Below are 19337 nucleotides of genomic sequence, written 5' to 3' on the forward strand. Positions count from 1 at the left end.
AAAGAGCAGTGTGTACAATCAGCCAGAGCCCGAACGGTGATTTCCCAAAATACCCTTACTTTCTGTGTTATGAGATATTTATGAGATTTTATGAGATATATTATGCATGCTAGAAAGTAGGCTAGGTACTTCATATTTTAGGACTAGAGTGGCCTGATCTATGATGCTTTAGCCTAGGAGTTACTGCTACCTGTGATTTGCTTTAAGAAGAGTATGTAGCAGAAATAAGCTTATGAGAGTAGTCTGTGTTCGGCGAGATATAGAGTACTTGCGATCTGAAATCCTAGGAGGGGGACTTGGGGTGATTACAGATGCGGTGTGGAAGGTAATATTGGGCCCGTACTACTGGAAACACCGAATCGGTAAGCAGTCCAAGTAAAAATCTTTAGGGTGCTAAGGAACATGTAGGGGTGAGTGATCGAGTGCGAGTATTCTCGATCGAGTCTCCGATTATTTTTGTGTTGCATTTCAGAGAGACATCATGGTGGGTATGCGCCACAACCCAGGGGGCAGTGGTACCAGTGACGATGAGATTCGGAGGATGATTCATGAGGAGGTAGCCGCAGCCATCCGAGCAGAGATTCCCTAGATGTTTGGGTCTATCAAGACCACCTTGATTGAGACATTTGATGAGCGTTACGCTGCGATTACCGAGGCGGCTGCTGCTGCAACCACCGCAACTGTCGCTGCTGCCAGGCCACATGGGGGTGACTCGTTGCTGTACCGGGAGTTCAGCAACACGAAGCCACCGGAGTTTGACGGGACTCAGGATCCGATTTCCGCGATGAGATGGATCTCTGAAATTGAGGGATGTTTCTACACTTGTTCCTGTCCAGAACACTTGAGAGTACGGTTCGCGCTGAACCAGCTTCGCTTTGGAGTAAAGGACTGGTGGAAGTTTGTGACAGCTCATTTCACTCCTACAGAGCATGTTGCAGTGATCTGGGAGAAGTTTACTGTGATGTTTCGAGATGAGTATGTTCCCCCGGTGGAGAGGGAACGGTTGGCCCAGGAGTTCTTGTCCCTCAAACAGAGGACAGAGTCTGTGACAGTGATTACGAGGATGTTCCACGAGAGGGCAATGTTCTGCCATGAGCATGTGTCTACCGAGCAGGCACGTATGAGCCGGTATCTGAGCATTTTGAGGAGGGACATTCGCGAGTTCGTAGCGAACTCGACTTACCGGACATTTGCTGAGCTCCAGGCAAATGCCCGGAAGAGGGAGATAGAGCTGGAGACTCAGGACAGGGAGGAGGTGGAATCTCAGGGGAAGGATCGGCGACCGACACAGTCTCAGCCGGCAGCCAAGCGGGTGAAGCCCGCTGATTCGAGATCTGGAGGCCAGAAGGGCCGCACTTGTGGAAAGTGCGGCAAGAGTCATGAGGGGGTGTGTCGAGTTGGTGCTTGCTACAAGTGTGGCAAGGAGGGGCATATCGCGAGGGATTGCCCCAAGGGGTTTGCAGTTTGTTTCCACTACAACCAGACCGACCATCGGAAGGCCGAGTGCCCACAGCTGCTTCAGGGATCGGCATAGGGATCTGCCCCTGCTGCTATTCGAGCTACAGAGAGTCGGCCAGCTAAGGTCGAGGCACCTAAGGCTCGCGGGAGAGCCTTTCAGTTGATAGCAAAGGAGGTCCGTGCAGCACCCGATGTCGTGGCTGGTATGTATTCTTTTGTTATTCTATTCTAAATTATTTGTGCTTATATTGTGATATGTGTAGGTACTTTTCTTGTGAGTTATGTACCTTCCTTAGTGTTACTTGACTCGGGTACGAGTCGATCGTTCGTGTCATTAGCGTTTAGTCACCACATCAGTATCAGACGTGAGTCGTTGAGTCGACCTCTGAGAGTTTCTATAGCCGATGAGCGTGCGGTGTTTGCCACTGATATGATCCGGGGATGCATACTCGATATTTTTTGGTGTTGAGTTTCCGATAGATCTGGTACCGATCGCGTTGGGTGACGTCTGTGCCATTGTGGGCATGGACTGGTTGAGCCGGTATGGAGCGGTAATCGACTGTGAGCGTCATTTGGTTAGCATACGAGACCCTAGTGGGGGAGTGCTTACAGTATATGGCGAAAGTACCCGATCTGGATCAGCTTTCTGCTTTGCTGCCCGAGCGAGACAGAGTTTACAGTAGGGTTGCATGGGTTTTCTGGCGTATGTGATGGATACGCGGGTTACTCCTGAGAGACCGAGTTCTATTGCTGAGGTCCCGATAGTGAGTGAGTTTCCGGATGTTTTTCCCGAAGAGTTACCGGGGGTGCCTCTCGAGAGGCAGGTGGAGTTCCTGATTGTTTTGGTTCTGGGAGCGGTGCCTATTGCCAAGGCACCTTATCGCCTTGTGCTGCCCGAGATGCAGGAGTTATCCTCGCAGCTTGAGGAGCTGTTGGGGAAGGGTTTTATATGACCGAGTAGCTCGACTTGGGGAGCGCCGATCCTTTTTGTCAGGAAAAAGGATGGTTCACAGCGGATGTGCATTGATTATCGGGAGTTGAACAAGCTGACGATCAAGAACCGCTATCCACTTCTGAGGATCGACGATCTGTTCGATCAGTTACCGGGTGCATCTTGGTTTTCCAAGATTGATTTGAGATCAGGATATCACCAGATGAGATTACGCGAGGAGGATATTCAGAAGACAGTTTTTAGGACTCGTTATGGGCATTACGAGTTTGTGGTGATGCCATTCGGGCTCACCAACGTACCGGAAGCATTCATGGACCTCATGAACCGGGTGTGCAGACATATGTTGGATCGATCGGTGATCGTGTTCATTGACGCTATCCTTGTGTACTTGAGGTCCAGGGAACAGCATGAGGAGAACCTTAGAGAAGTTTTGGGAGTTTTGAGATCGGAGAGGCTATATGCCAAATTCTCCAAGTGTGATTTCTGGTTATGAGAGGTCCAGTTCCTAGGACACCTCGTTAATCAGAATATGATTTTGGTCGATCCGGCCAAGATTGAGGCAGTTATGAGGTGGGAGGTGCCGAGATCCCCCACCGAGATCAGGAGCTTCCTGGGATTGGCCGGCTACTACCGGAGGTTTATCAGAGATTTCTCTAAGATTGGCGTTCCCCTCACCAGGTTGACTCGGAAGGGCGTTACTTTTACTTGGGGTCCCGAGCAGCAGACCTCATTTGAGACTCTTCGCTACAGGTTGTGCGAAGCCCTGGTGTCAGCCCTTCCAGAGGGAATGGAGGACTTTGTGGTTTATTGTGATGCATCTATATCCGGGATGGGTACGGTGCTAATGCAGAGAGGACACGTGATAGCATACGCATCGAGGAAGTTGAAGCCTCATGAGACGAGATATCCCACCCACGATCTAGAATTGGGGGCGGTGGTGTTCGCCCTCAAGATCTGGCGCCACTACTTGTATGGGGTTCGGTGTATCATATACACGGACCACAAGAGCCTGAAGTATCTCATGGATCAGCCCAACCTAAACATGAGACAGAGGAGATGGTTGGATGTGGTGAAAGACTATGACTGTGAGATCTTGTATCATCCGGGCAAGGCTAATATGGTAGCCGACGCCCTAAGCCGCAAAGCAAAGAGCGCTCCAATCCGAGATGTGTGTATGAGGATGACGGTGATGACTCCAGTCTTAGATACCATACGAGAGGCCCATGTGGAGGCCGTGAGACCGGAGAACCGCAAGAGGGAGTGGCTGATTGGGCAGGTGTCCGAGTTTGTGATGGACAGCCGAGGACTTATGACTTTCCGAGGGCGAGTTTGGGTGCCCTATACGGGCGGAGCTCAGCGTATACTGATGGAGGAGGCGCATAGATCGAGGTTTTCGATCCACCCCGGGGCCACTAAGATGTATTTGGACCTGAAGAGAGATTACTGGTGGCCCTGTATGAAGAGGGATGTTGCCTGGATAGTTGAGAGGTGCTTGACCTGCCGTCGGGTCAAGGTGGAACACCAGCGTCCACATGGTCCACTGCAGCCTCTGGAGATTCCCCAGTGGGAGTGGGAAGAGATCTCGATGGACTTCATCACCAAGTTACCGAGAACTGCGCGTGGAGTTGACGCGATTTGGGTGATTGTGGACCGGCTGACGAAGAGTGCTCACTTCCTTGCTATCAGTGAGAGCTCTTCTGCGGAGAGATTGGCCGAGATTTATGTAAGGGAGGTGGTAGCTCGGCATGGAGTGTCGACCTCCATAGTTTCAGATCGAGACGTGCGTTTTACTTCCAGATTCTGGAAGAAGTTTCATGAGGAGTTGGGTACCCGGTTACACTTCAGTACCGTGTACCATCCGCAGACAGACGGGCAGAGTGAGCGAACGATTCATACGCTGGAAGACATGCTGCGTGCATGTGTTATGGATTTCGGAGGAAGTTGGGACACTTACTTACCCTTGGCTGAGTTTTCTTACAACAACAGTCACCATTCCAGCATTGGTGTGCCTCCATTCGAGCTCCTTTATGGGATAAGGTGTCGGACTCCAATCTGTTGGGGAGAGGTGGGACAACAAGTGATGGGTAGCATTGAGATAGTGCTCAAGACAACCGAGAAGATTCAGCAGGTCAGGCAGAGGTTACTGACGGCCCAGAGTCGCCAGAAGAGTTACGCAGACAGGCGACGATCCGAGCTCGAGTTTCAGGTTGGAGATTTTGTCCTTCTGAAGGTATCCCCTTGGAAAGGGGTGATCCATTCAGGAAACGGGGCAAGCTTGGGCCCCGATACATCGGTCCTTTTAGGGTGACCGCCAGAGTGGGTAGGGTAGCGTATCGTTTGGAGCTATCTGCGGAGTTGAGCCAGATCCATAACACCTTCCACGTGTCCCGGTTGAGGAAGTGTGTAACTGACGAAACGACAGTGGTACCGCTGGAGGACATTCAGGTAGATGCGAGCCTGAATTATATTGAGAGGCCGACCGCAATCTTGGATTGAAAGGTGAAGGTTCTGAGCATTTATGTCATGCATGGTCATCAAGATCGAACCTTTACGCGACTTTTGGGTATTGGGAGGCTAGATCTAGAGGTTGGAGTTACAGATCTGACCTCAGGCGTCCAAATGAGACATCCAGATGAGTCAACTCGCCGAGTCTATGAGATGACTCGACGAGTCGGATCGGGTTGCCCCTGCGATTCGTGGCCCTGTGATAAACCGTCGAGTTAGGGGTTAACTCGACCAGCTGTGTGAGAACCTTGGAAGAATTCAGAGGTACGAGTGGACTTGGCGAGTCACCTGGGTGCACTCGGCGAGTCGGGTCAACTTTGGTTGTTGACACATATCGACTTCTGTTGTCTTGAGAGTGGGTCAATTAGGAACATTGAGACCATTGAGGGGTAAAATGGTCTTTTACCCATCCAAGAGAGTAGAAAGAGAAAAGAGGACTTTAGGTGTAAATGAGGAAATGAGGGATAATTGATTGTAATGTTTGTCTAATGCGTTCGGCGGAGGCTAGTTTGGGATTCTCGAGTGCGTGTCTATTTCCTTATAGCTGTGAGGTGAGTTTTCTCACTATACTTTACCTATAGTGGTAGTTATGTGTGACCAGAGGGTCTTATGTGCTTACTTGAGTTGTGCATTGTTTATGTGATGTGTATATCTGTGCTATATTATGTGATTGCTGAGACCGGACCAGAGGGTCCAACGAGCCATGAGACCGGAGGGTTCTCACTTAGACCGGACCAGAGGGTCCAACGAGCCATGGGACTGGAGGGTCCCATTGAGACACACGGACTGGAGGGTCTTACAGTGTTATAGCCTCGAGTGGCTAATATGATATATGTGGTATTTTGGGGAACTCACTAAGAATGCGTGCTTACCGTGTTATGTGTTATGTGTTTTAGGTACCTCAGAGGATCGCGGGAAGGCACTGGTATGATTGTACACACACTATGGAGTTGGAGTTATATTTTGTGGATCCTGGATTGTGAATAAATGTTTTTGAAAACTATGTTGAATATTGGTATTTGGAGTTTTTAAGAAATGTGACATGTGTTTTTCTGATAATTAAGAAAATGAAAAATTGGTTTAAAATTTACGTCGTTACATTGTTGCAGAAGGTGAGCAGGAGCCAATTAATGTTGATACTACAAGTCAAAAAAATGTGAAAAGGAAATATTGTACCAGATCAACACCCGTGAAAGACAATATCATTTTTCCACCGGCATGTAGTTTTCTTTTTTTGGTTTATGAAAAATAATAACATTATTTTAGAATATGTTATAATGGTAATAAATGGTATTCTTTAATAATTAATGTAAATGGTATCATTCTAACATAATTATTTATATGATTTGGACAATGTATTAACTTATAGTGTGATTTTGAAATATATATATATATATATATATATATATATATATATATATATATATATATATATATATATATATATATATTCTGTTAAAACATTTTGATAATATGTATCTTTTCTTACTTGATGAAGCAGTTGGTGTAGAATGTGAACCGATTCATATAAATATTGCTAGATCAAGTAAAACAAAGGACCACAGGAAAAAATCTTCAAGATCATAACATGGAAAGAAGAATGTTGCATCTGGAAATTCAGGTAATTTCTTAATTTGGTTTATTTTCTTATGTGGTCTAGTAAAACTTTTAATTGTATAATATAGAATTATCTTAAAATTGGTGTACAATTAAGTGTTTTTAAATACTGTTTTATAATATATAATTATGATATAACTAGTATAAAATTAAAATTTGTATACTAGTTCTAGTAGAACTTGTAATTGTATACAATATAAGTCTAGTATAATTGGTATACAATTAAATATTATAACAAAATTATTTATAAAAATTCTAATGTATTTTTAAATAAGTGTTAATGGGTTATTAAATAATTTTTGTGTAGTCCCAATGAGTAGAGCATGACTAATTATGTTTATGTGATTCAACAGTTGATAACAAAGATGAACAGGAGACGATACTTATTTATAGTACAAGTTTAAGAAGGGTGAAAAGGAAGGATTCTGCAAGAACAACACCTGACAAGGATAACAAGAACTCAGTAGAAGCAGGGGCTGAAAGAAAAAAACCAAGAAGTTTAAATGAATTACTTGTGGAGAGTATGAGTGGGTCAAAGAGAAACAATGAAAAGGTAGATACTAGTATGGATGTGGAAGATAAGGAAGATGTTGGTAACAGAAAAAAGATAGTGAATGATCCACAGTCAAAGAAATCTCCACAGAGAAAGAAGGGAAAAATAGAACATGAGAATGTGAATATCAAAAAGATGGAGGGAAAGGTTAGAAAAGTGAGTAAGGAGCATCCAGAAGGTTTAAGATGACTTGCAACTAGGATGACTCCTGGAAGGGTTAGTGCAGCTGTGAAAGTGATGTCCCCTGCACAGAAAAATAGGATTGTGTCTATGGGTTTTGGTTTACTTCTGAATATTGACATGGACACTGCTCCGGGGTTACTTAATTACTATCTCTTAGATCACTATGATCCACAAAGTAACCGTCTAGTTCTAGAGAATAGTGTGATTAAAATTACCAAAGAGACGGTGCATGATATGTTGGGGTTACCAAATGATGGGGAAGACTTCTTGAACATGACTAGTTGTGAGAATAATAATGAAATTCTGCAAGAATGGAAAAATCAATATGAGAAAAAAGGGTTTAATGGTGAAGAATGCCTGAAAAGGATCAAAAACACAAAGCAAGACAATCTTATGTTTAGGCTGAATTTCCTTATCCTTTTCATTAACACATTTGTGGAATCAACTTTGAGTGGTACAAATCAAATAAATTTTGTTAATAAATTGGTGTTGGTAAAAGACTTCTCGAAGATTGATTGGTGTAAGTATATTCTAAATTGTTTGGTTAGCAGAAAACAGCTGTGGAGAAGGGATGATAAGACATGTTATTACAGCGGACCTATACTCGTTTTGACGGTAATCTTGGTGTCTTGAGTAGATTTATACTTTAGTTTATATTGAAATATGTATATTGAATTAATAACTGTAATTTTTTTTTGTGATGTAGCTGGTGTATGTGTATAACATGAAGTTCTCAGGCGTCAAGATAATGAAAAGGTTACCGTTTGTCAGACATGTTACGGGTGATGTTCTTGAAAAAATAGAGAAGTTGGAGATTAGTGTTGGAGGGTTTGGAAGGCAAGTACAGGAAAACTTTGAAAATGTTAATGTTGATGATGAAATGTTGGATGGGCTTAAGCGAGACTATGGGGATGAGGAGGTAAGACATAAAGTTACAATGGAAAATATGATACATTCTTAATTTCCTGTAAAATAGATTTAAACTTTTGAGGTAAAAGTTTAAAATAATTGAAAAAATTATTATGTTGAAAACTACTTCTAATAGAATTTTAGTACTCATAAGTTGTTATTAAAATTTCAGGCTTACGTAGTTGTTATTGAGCATAGCTATGGAATAATCTTTTCCAAAAAGAAGACTATAGAAATGGCTTTGAAAGTTGGAATGGAAAAATTCCCAAATAGCTTGCTGTTGAAGGAGTGATACGAAAATACAAAGAATTGTTCAACGAAGTCAATAATGCAGGAAATGGAGGAATGAAAGATAAAGAACATGGTTTTGATGCTGATAGTAACAAAGGAGCGGTCGATGGTGGTAATGAAGGTGGAATCTCTCCGGTTAGAGGATTGGTAGTTTATGGGGATAAAAAGGATGATGGTGGAGGTTTCAGTACGCCTAATGTGGAAAAGGTCGATAGTATATACCATCTAACCTGTTCATAATTCTTGGAGCATCCTGAAGTGTTGGAAACAGCCATTGAAATGACAGATGGGGTTGTGTTGAACAGTTATAGAAAAGAAAAGAAAAAAGGAAAAGAAATCTTGGAAACAGTGGCAATAGGTGTGGAAGATGATGACAATGGAAAAAGGGGGAGAAGATGACAAAAGTTACCTGTATATGGAAAATCACCGTTTGTTGAAAGGATTGTTAGAATGGGTGACAAGGTGAAGAAGGATGAGATGACATAATACAATTCAGTTTTTGCATCAAAAAGAGATTATGGGTAATTGAGATAATATATATTAGTGGTTTGCTTATAAAACATAGTTGTATAATTGATTTGATTAAAATTGTTTTTGCAGGGAAGATATATGGAACATTGGGAGCGGTCATGTATTGCATCAAGGATTTCCATATCATTTTAAAAGCAACACGTTTATACATGCTATAACCATTGACTGTTGGACATCATTACTCAACACAATGGAGGAACTAAGGGATATAGGATCAGTTGCTAGATTTTTCTTTGATACAAACTTTTGGTACGTATTAAATTTAAGTTTATTACTAAATAATAATATGTGTTTTATTGATTGTTTCATTTTTGTATACATGCAGATGAGATATTGGATGCATCGGTTGCATACGATAGAACCCAATCATTATTTGATGCGATGCTGAAACTCCACATTAGAAGTATACCAATTAAGCAAAGTCTCAAGGATGTTGGACTGGTAATTTGTTTAATAATTGCGTTCTATATTATAATATTTATTATACAAATATAGCTTATTGTTATAAATTTTGTTATATACCAGGTTTTCTTTCAAGTAGTTGAGAAGAGTAAATATTATTGAATATGCTTTGATCTAAGGGTACCCACCTACTACATTATAGACCATGTCAATCGAACAGGCACTATTGAAGATATATATGGAAGGAAACCAATTCTTGTGATTATATTAAGAATTACTTTTAAGAATTTTTATATGACTTGAATTTGGTATTGTTAAAAATGAATTTAAATAACTGGATTGTATTGTATCACAGAAAAAATTGCTTGGCAACTACTTAAAAACAGAGAATTACCAAAAATCAATAGCTTTCAACAAAATTAAACCTCGTGTAATGAAATTCACATGGAAAGTAGCAAAAGAAGGATCAGACTGTGGAGTGTATCTTATGAGGCATATGGAGTTGTGTATGGGGGAAAGTGAAGGGCGTTGGGATTGCGGTTTTACAGGTAAAAAACAAAGTGATGTAATTGCTTTAAATAATTTAAGAATCAAATACATGGCAAGGCTTATGAAATCCGACTACAACAAGTATAAAAGTATGTTGGAGAGAGATGCAGAAGCATATGACAGGCTTGATCCATTGGAGAAAATAGTTCTGATGAATGAAGTGAAGGAAACTAGGGAGAAGCAGAGACGTGGAAGGCGTCGTTTTTAAGATGGGAATTTTGTTTTGATTAATTAATCATGGTAGAATGGTTTATGTTGAAAGACTTATGGTAACATGTTTTATTTTGGTCTAGTCATCTTTGTTAGGGAAACTGTTGGAAGACTTATGTTAGGATGTTTTATTTTGTTCTAGTTGTCTTTGTTTGGGAAACATTAGAATGTGAATGATGTTGGTTCTAGTTGTCTTTGTTTGGGAAACATTAGAGTGTGAATGATTTTGGTTCTAGTTGTCTTTGTTTGGGAAACAGTAGAATGTGAATGATGTTGGAATGTGTTTATGGATATGAAAATTGTGAAAGTAAGTAATGTGTTGAAGTTTAAAATGTTTAAAGTTCATGTTTTGAAAGAATAAAAATAATAAGAATACAGTTAAAAGATGGTTGTTATTATACAAGTAAGTTATGGTTTTGAAGTATTTAATTATGATATGCCAATGTTCTGGAAAATTGAAAATAGTTATAATACATTTAAATTGTGGTTAAGAATTGATAAAATTTTGATTCGTCCAAGTTCTGAAAGAATGGCAATAATTGGAATAAAGTTAAATTCTGTTGGAATGTTTAAAGGTTATGTTCTTTAATGTTTGAGCAAATTTTATAATTTCAAATTATTATAATGATAATATATTGAGATTATGTTTGTGTGTTTTGTAGTAATGCTTTTAAAGGGTCTTAAAAGTATAAAATAACCAAATGATATGCCAGTGTTCTGAAAGAATGAATATAATATCAAATATATTGAAATTCTGTTTATGAATTGTTAAGTTCTGATATGACATTGTTCTGAAAGAATTCAAATAATTGGATTAAAGTTAAATTCTATTGGAATTCGTTATTGTGTTGTTTAAAAAATGTTTGGGAAATAGTATGTTTTTGGTCATAAAAAATTCTTATGGAAATTAATGGTTATAAATGATTGTAATGTTGGTGTAACACGCTTGGATAAAGAATGATAACAAAGTGTGCAATAATGCATAACCATATATAATAATTATATTAAAGACTCGCAAAATTGAAATCAATGTCACTAATAAACGTGAAACAAAAATGTTACCGTAACATAACAATTTAAAAAACCTATATATAAATCAAACTACTTAGGAACGTTTTTAAGAGGACAATTTCGTTTATCATGGTTAGCCATCTGTTTATATGAAACACACTTTCGCTTAGGCTTCAAACTTACTTTTTCCGACGTTTCTTTTTTTGATTTTAATCTCTTACCACGACTGCAGTTCCTTTATTACGAATAACTGATGGATTGTCAATGTCGGGCAGATCATTAGTTAAGTCCACACCTATAATCTGGTTGTAGAGTGATTCTCTTGATGGCATCTCGGGGGCTGGACAATCATCTACAATTTTTTTTTTCAACTTATTCAACTCTTCAAGGTATGACTTTAACTTTGCTGCATCATGGCTCAAAAAATGAAACGCAACGGTCTACATTTGAAAAAATTTCAATAGCAGTCATGTTAGAATTTGAGTCAACCAAATAATTAAGGAAACGCCTCTTAAGCAATTCTGTTGGAATAACATCCCAACGCCAACGTCTCATAATGTATTCTTCAGGAATCTGTTCAATACTGTAGAACTTAAACACACAGAATATGTGCCTATACAAAAGACCTACATGTTTAAAATGTTTGCAGGTACACTAGAATGAACCCTCTATTTTTGAGTGGGTAACCTGGAATATGTATGATAGTATATGACTATTTGTTAGAAAGACTTATTATGTGATTAAAAAGAAATGATTATATAATGAAGTAATAACATACCGTGTATTAGGTATCCTTTGTAAGACAATCGTAACGGTATTCCTCAAGTTTGTCATCAACAACAGGACTTGATGGTTGCATTGTGCTTATCTTCTTTTGCTTCTCCAATACAATAATAGTGTCAACAACATTGCTAGAAGTAACACTCATTTGCAAACAAGTATTATCAGAATCTGAAATCTCTTTCTGAACCTAATAATTTTTTTTACGAGTGTAGACCTTTGAAGCATGTGGTTCGATTGGACTTGATGTGATGAATGTAGGAACTGTTGTAGCAGTGTTAAAGTCATTGACAAATTGATTACGTCTTTGACGTTCCATAACACCCTCAAATGTCATCAAAAACATTAAAAGATAAGAACCGGTAAGGGTGTTGTTCTGAAACGACCAATTTTGGCCTTCAGCCAATGTTGTAGTTCTCATAAGACAAGCATTGGTACGTCCTTGAAAAATGCAGGTACCCAACGTCTTCGCAACCCATACATCTCTTTCATCCACTTGTTATTTGAAATGTTAAACTCATCTAAACAAGATTGCCATGCGTTATCAAAATCATGTGGTTTCAGCTTAGATTTCCAAATTATAGAGTGAAAACGCTTCCGAAAAGCTGAGTTTGTGGCTAGTTGGGATGTTATCTGAATAAAAATACATAAAAGCCATTTTAGTAAAAAAAATAAAATGTTGGTGTACGTCGTATGAAGGAGACGAATATCATAATCATGTATTCTGTTAGAATTATGTTAAATGATTCTATCAGAATTACATTATAGAAATTTTGTCTCAATACTGGTATATCTATAATTCTAGCAGAATTATATTCTGAGAGAAATATATGTATTTAAAAAATAAACCTATTAACAATATTTTTGTAAAAAAAAATGTTCACCTTGTTTGGCAATTTTTTGTAATATGCCACATACAAAACCTATGTGATGACATTGGAAAAACTTCATTTACAACTTTATTTAAAGCTGGATCTTGATCTGTAAGAACAAGCGTATGTTGTTTTTTGAATGCTTTCAAGAATGCTCTAAGTAGCCAAGAATAAGAACTACCATCTTCTCTACTCAAAAGTCCAGCACCAAAAGTTACACATTTCTTATGGTTATCTATCCCAGTGAACGGTACGAAAACCATATCATATCTGTTTTAAAAAATTAAAATTAGTTACCGTTATTGGAAGTAATAAAAAAAATTGTGATAACATTACAAATTTAAAAAATACTTATTCATGATGAATGTGGCATCAAGGGATACAACGTCTCCAAAAGCATTGTAGTTATACTTTGCGGTTTCGTCAGCCCAAAAAAGCGCATTCAATTTTTTCTGCACGACTTTAAACTCGAAAGAAAAAGTTGGGATATTTTTTTCCTTTGTAGCATCTTCACTACAAGGAATTTTGCATCCTTGGAACCTATGTAAGAATTGAGATTTCTCGTACTGTTTTTGAAATCGGAAACCAAACCACCTTGAATGTCAGACCCACCCTGAAGTCCGGTATACAATCTATGTGCTCTTGAGGCACCAATATTTTTCTTTGACAAGTTGTGAATAAACATCTCCTGAGAATAATCAAGTTCCTCTTTGTACGAGACAAAAACATGTTGTCCTTACCAAACAACTCATGATTATGTTGTTCGATAAAATCATCAACAATATATTTATTAGTACCATGTAGTAGAATAAAAACAATTTTTGCTTTGCATTTGCACCTAAATGAGTCTTTCCTTCTTTGAAACTTATTATGTTGAGGGTCTAGAGTATCCACTTTAGCGGTTCTTGGTTTACCTTCCCGATTGCATAGCAAATGTCGTTGTGTGATAATGCTGGATTTGGTTGTTCTAATTGTTCCAAGCCTGACATCAAAACCTGCTTCTGATGCATAATTTTTATACATTGATAATGCGGCACCATATGTGTCAACGACTGAATTGATTTTAGGTTTGATGTGGTCCGAAACAATAGGAATTCAATAAGATGAGCCACCATGAGAAACATGTAGGAAAATATAGGGTTTATGGTGGAGATCTGGATACCAACTTGGATCATGAGAGCACTTTCTGAACTGATATTTCTACCTTATGCCTGGGTCGCAAGAAATTCGGCCTAGGATAATCCAAGTGGACACTTACGATTCTAGGCATAGAAATCGTAAGCCAATTTGCTAGAAAGATTCTGTGAAAGTCTGAAGAAAACGAGAGCTAAATTTCATAACCCTCTTCTGAGAAGGAAGAGTCGTTTATATATTAAACGAGATTAGGGTTTTATTAGGGTTGGGCCGTCATTAGTTGCTTTGGAAGCAAGTCAGGATAATATGGATTTAATGATCATTTAGGGTTACCAAAACTAACGAGTTTCGTTAGTTTTACCATAATCACCCTCAATAAATTGAATTTTCCACTATGTTCCCATATGTAAAATTTGGTAAGTTTTTGGGGCGCTGCCCCTAGACCCCGCCAAGGGCTCTGCCCCTTAGCGGGACCCCAGCCAGGGGCTTTGCCCCTTGGACCCCGCTAGGGCCGCTGCCCCTAGACCCTGCCAAAGGGGCGCTGCCCCTTTGGAAACCCCAGACCCAGGGGCGCTGTCCACGGACCCCCGACTAGTCGTCGAACTAGCTTCTAATTCGATCTTATACATGCTTGCACTCCGAACCAACCCGTACATATATTAGAGTACAAATTAAGAAGCCCCTTAGCTCACATGTTAGTTCCAGTTACATAAAATGACACGATGACACTAAAATCACCAACAATCCTCCCCCATTTTAGTGTAACCCTTGAACAAACATAACCTTATCAAAACAATCCAAACCAATACATAATGAAAATATCGAAACGATTGAATTTCCAATTAGTATCATACATTTGCAAATACTCGAGAATCAGTTCTAAGAATTGAACCCATCAATCCATTTGAATACCAGAAAGTAAAATACATACTAGTTTATTGATTTTCTAGCAAAATACAACTTGACACTATTATAAAGCCGTGTGTCCCAATCCTTTCATGATCGTATCAAGGTCAAGTCCAAAACCTCTTGAAATGCGGCTACACTTCACAATCACGTAGGTAACTCCTTTCCATGTATTTGCACATACACTTATCAAAGGAATTATTAAGAAGTTAAACTTCAACTTGGCTAACTTGCAGAACCGAACACATACATGGGATGAATACTTCATGTGTTCCAATCTATAAGTATGAGTTTTCCACATTGAATTCAACTCCTAACATTATGTTAGGAGGGAATTGAGTGTCTCATCATTACAGGATTAAATGGACTTTAATCTCATCCCAATTACAGACTTGTGCACTAAGTCTCTTGTCAGACCTTTAGTCAAGTGATCTGCCAAATTTTGTTGCGATTTCACAAACTCAAACGAAATCACACCATTCATGATTAGTTCTCTAATCATACTATGTCTAACACCTAGGTGTGTAGACTTGCCATTATAAACCTGGCTATATGCCTTAGCCAAAGCGGCTGCACTATCACAAAGGATAGAAATAGGTGCTATCGGTTTAGACCACAAAGGAATCTCATAGACTAAATTCCTTAGCCACTCTGCTTCTTTACCAGCAGCTGCTAACGCAACAAACTCAGATTCCATTGTCGATTTTGTAATGCAAGATTGCTTCTTGGAAGCCCAAGAAATGGCACCTCCCCCAAGCAAGAATACCCAACCAGAAGTTGAGGAATGGTCCTTCATTTTGGTTATCCAACTTGCATCCGAATTACCTTCTAAAACCGAAGGACTTCCCAAATAACTCAAGTCACAATCCATGGTTCCCTTGAGATACTTGAACACTCTATTCACTGCTTGCCAATGTTGAGCACTAGGATTACTAGTATACCTGCTCAACTTACCCACAACAAAAGCAATATCAGGTCTGGTACTTGTCATGGCATACATCAAGCTACCAATAGCCTTAGAGTATTCCAACTGTGAAATGGGAACACCATTATTTGGCACTAGTTTCACACTTGGATCCATAGGAGTACTCACAGGAGAACAATCGGTAAAATTAAACCGCTTGAGAATTTTCTCAATATAATGACTTTGAGTCATCACCAAACCTTTGTTCATCCTCTCCTAAATCTTTCATGGAAGACTTGGATGATAACAATTTCTTTGTTTCATCCAGTTGATTTTGGTCGGTACCAAAAATCAACATGTCATCTACATATAAGGAAATGATCACTCCAGCTCTAGTAGCATCATCAAATCTACTATAAACACATTTGTCACATTGGTTTGTCTTGAAACCAAAAGACAAAATCACCTCATCAAATTTTTGATGCCATTGTTTAGGCGTTTGTTTCAGCCCATACAAAGATTTGACAAGTTTACAAACCATATGCTCTTTACCGGGCATAATGAAACCTTCTGGTTGTTTCATGTAAACTTTCTCGTCAAGATCACCATTTAAAAGGGTTGTTTTCACATCCATTTGGTGAATAACCAGATTGTGTATACTTGCCAAGGCAACCAACAATCTAATAGTAGAAATACGTGCAACTGGAGCATATGTATCAAAATAGTCAATACCGGGTTTTTGTCTAAAACCTTGAATGACTAACCGGACCTTGAATTTTTCAGTAGTCCCATTAACATTCATTTTCTTTTTGAAAATCCATTTGCAACCAAGAGGTTTAGAACCCGGAGGCAAATCAGACAACACCCATGTGTTGTTCTCAAGAATTGATGACATTTCATCATCAATTGCTTCCTTCCAAAAGGCACTATCATGAGAGTCCATGGCCTCTTGATATGTCTTTGGATCATCTTCAATACTATAGCAATAAGAGTATTAAAGATTAATTTCATCCCTTGAACCTTCCACCAAATACAGCTGGAAGTCAGATCCGAAATTTTTTGCAATTTCGCCTCTTTTGCTTCTATGAAGCTCTTGTGGTTCTTGAACGATACCACCATATTGACTTTATGAATTTTGCTCTTTATTAGCACCAAAAGTCAGATCCTTAGCCTTTGAATCGATGAAAACCGCCTCTCATCAAAAATAGCATCTCGTGATTCAAAACAGTGTTAATTGAAACCGAATCATTAGGTTCTATTACATAAAACCTATATGCCTTGGAATGTTCAGCATATCCAATGAATATGCAATCAATTCCACGTTCTCCCAAATTTTTCTTTTTGGGCTCGGTGAGTTTTACAACTGCCCGACATCCCGAAACCCGAAAATAACTCAAATTCGGCTTTTTCTTGAACCAAAGTTCATATGGGACTGTTTTGTTCCTTTTATTTGGAACCCTATTTAATAAATAGCAGGTCGTTAACATGTACTCTCCCCATAATCCTTCACTCAATCCCGAGTATGATAACATCGAGTTTACCATTTCCTTTAAAACTCGATTTTTGCGTTCAACAATACCATTCTGTTGGGTTGTGTAAGGTGCTGTGGTCTCATGAATGATATCCATGTTGGATTAGTGTCTAAGCCCGTAACTATATTTGGTAAGTACTTGACCCGGTTGTGCATGGTCCTTTTGGGTTGCCTTCACCATAGCAACATGACAGGGTGATTTATGAAGAGAGAAGATATTATTATATTAATATATTATGAGAATAATATATTAAAGGAATAATTATATTATTTAATTAATATTAGTCATAGATTAATTAGGAATTAATTTGGTGACTAAAAGAGATTAATTGAATAAAGGGGCTTAAACTGTCAAATGTGTGATAGTTGTATTTTGGGCTAGGAACCCCTCATGGATAAGGGGTGGACGAAATTGTGGGAAGGATCCCATCAAGATTTCGTCCAAGGCCTTACTCCATAAGGTTCCATGGGCTGCTTGGTGATTAAGTTGTCCATTAGGGTTTTGGCTGAAACCCTAGAAGCTCATAGTATAAATAGATCCCTTGGGTTGTAGAAATCGGCTACACTTGATTCCTTGGAACCCTAGGGCTGATTTCTATACCTCTATCCTCTCTCCAAATCATCCTCTTACTAGTTGGTGTTTGTAAGCCATTAGAGGAGTGACAATTGTGACTCTAAGCTCCAAGAATAAGAAGATTCAAGCAAGCAACAAGAGGTAATCATCTAGATCTGATTTGTCACATTAATTTCGAATTATACTCAATAGATCTAGGGTTTGAAATCTTGGATGAATGCATGTACAACTAGAGAAACCTAGATCCAAGCATTAGGGTTTGTATGTGCACATAGGAAAGTTCTTATGGCTCAAACCCATCAGTGGTATCGGAGCCTTGATTGGTTTCTATTATATTGATGCCTTGTATGATCATTCTTGCTTTAAAATCGAATTTTGTGCTCTCTGACTGATGAAATCGACGAGTTCCTCAGGGAACTCGACGAGTTGGATGAACTCGACGAGTTCCTGAGTGAACTCGACGAGTTTTGCTGTCAGACAGAGAGATTTTCGGGATTTCTTGCTGTTTTGCTTAAGGATAATTACCTAAATCGTTTTTGACTATTAAAATCCGAATTTTAATGTTATTTTATGATTATCCTTACCAAATCAAAAGATAATTACCATTTGTTTAAATAATAATTTCCTTATTTGATAATAATTTATTATTTGAATTAATTGTTGAATTATCTTGCAAGTAATATTGACTAGGTCAAATTTAGATAATCATTAAATTAATTGGTTAATTTATATTATTTGCTATTTGATCCTTTATGTTTTGAAAAGTTCAAAACTTGTCCTCAAGTTTTGAAACTTAAGTTTTGTGATTAAAAGTTTTAATTTGAACTATTTAAATTTCAAACCTTAGAATTTTACAAGTTTTAAAATTCAACCTTATACTTATAATATTATAAGATTAATATATATATATGTATAACTTAAATGCTAGTCTTACCGTTAGTAGGCCTCATTCACGAAGCCGATCTATAAGGGGGGTATAAAGTTATGGCCTATAAAATGGTCGTTTAATGGGTGTCCATTCTCACCCACCGCTTCCTTGATTGATGGAAGGTCGTTAGCCGAACGGGTAGGAGAGGGCAACCTTTCCTCATTTAAAAGTATAATGAATCTATATAAAGTAACTAAATGTTTTTACAAAATTCCCAATCTTAGTTACTTTAGGAAAAAGTGAATTTGATGCAATTCCATGAAATTACACTTTGTACCCTTGCTAAGACGTTAATGGAGCGTGTGTAGTTAACCGGCACATTAATTGGGTTCTAAGAAAAGGTGGCAAAGGGTGACTCATTGTTTATCATAGTTCGATGGAGCGTGTGTGGTTAACCGGCACATCGAATAGGTGACTGTAACAATGAGGACACCATGTACATTTGCATGGTTATTCACACCCGCTTTGTGATCCTCGGCATCCCAGTCACAAACTAGAGGGGCATATCGAGATTTAAACATGCCATTGAAAAGTTCA

General features: G+C 38.9%; 1 protein-coding gene across 1 annotated transcript; it reads right to left on the minus strand.

Annotated features, from left to right (window-relative positions):
* Window positions 1-10918: 10918 nt before the first annotated feature.
* Window positions 10919-13846, minus strand: LOC145139642 (protein FAR1-RELATED SEQUENCE 5-like). Its single transcript, XM_079073393.1, has 6 exons — window positions 13391-13846; window positions 13175-13275; window positions 12898-13093; window positions 12411-12584; window positions 11393-11611; window positions 10919-10951 (listed from the first exon to the last, which is right to left on the minus strand). The coding sequence occupies exons 1-6, from the start codon at window positions 13844-13846 to the stop codon at window positions 10919-10921; spliced, it is 1179 nt and encodes a 392-aa protein (XP_078929519.1).
* Between the last annotated feature and the right edge of the window lie 5491 nt (window positions 13847-19337).

This window comes from Lactuca virosa, chromosome 9, assembly GCF_052849685.1.
Source record: "Lactuca virosa cultivar CGN04683 chromosome 9, Lactuca_virosa_CGN04683_v6, whole genome shotgun sequence".
Lineage (NCBI taxonomy): Eukaryota > Viridiplantae > Streptophyta > Magnoliopsida > Asterales > Asteraceae > Lactuca > Lactuca virosa.

Coding starts and splice junctions, on each gene's coding strand:
- LOC145139642 (XM_079073393.1), bottom strand. CDS start 13,846: ATGTATAAAAATTATGCATCAGAAGCAGGTTTTGATGTCAGGCTTGGA. Junction 13,094..13,174: donor GCCACATTCATCATGAATAA/GTATTTTTTAAA, acceptor TTTTTAAAACAG/ATATGATATGGTTTTCGTAC. Junction 10,952..11,392: donor ATAAAGGAACTGCAGTCGTG/GTAAGAGATTAA, acceptor GAATTCTTTCAG/AACAATGTCATATCAGAACT.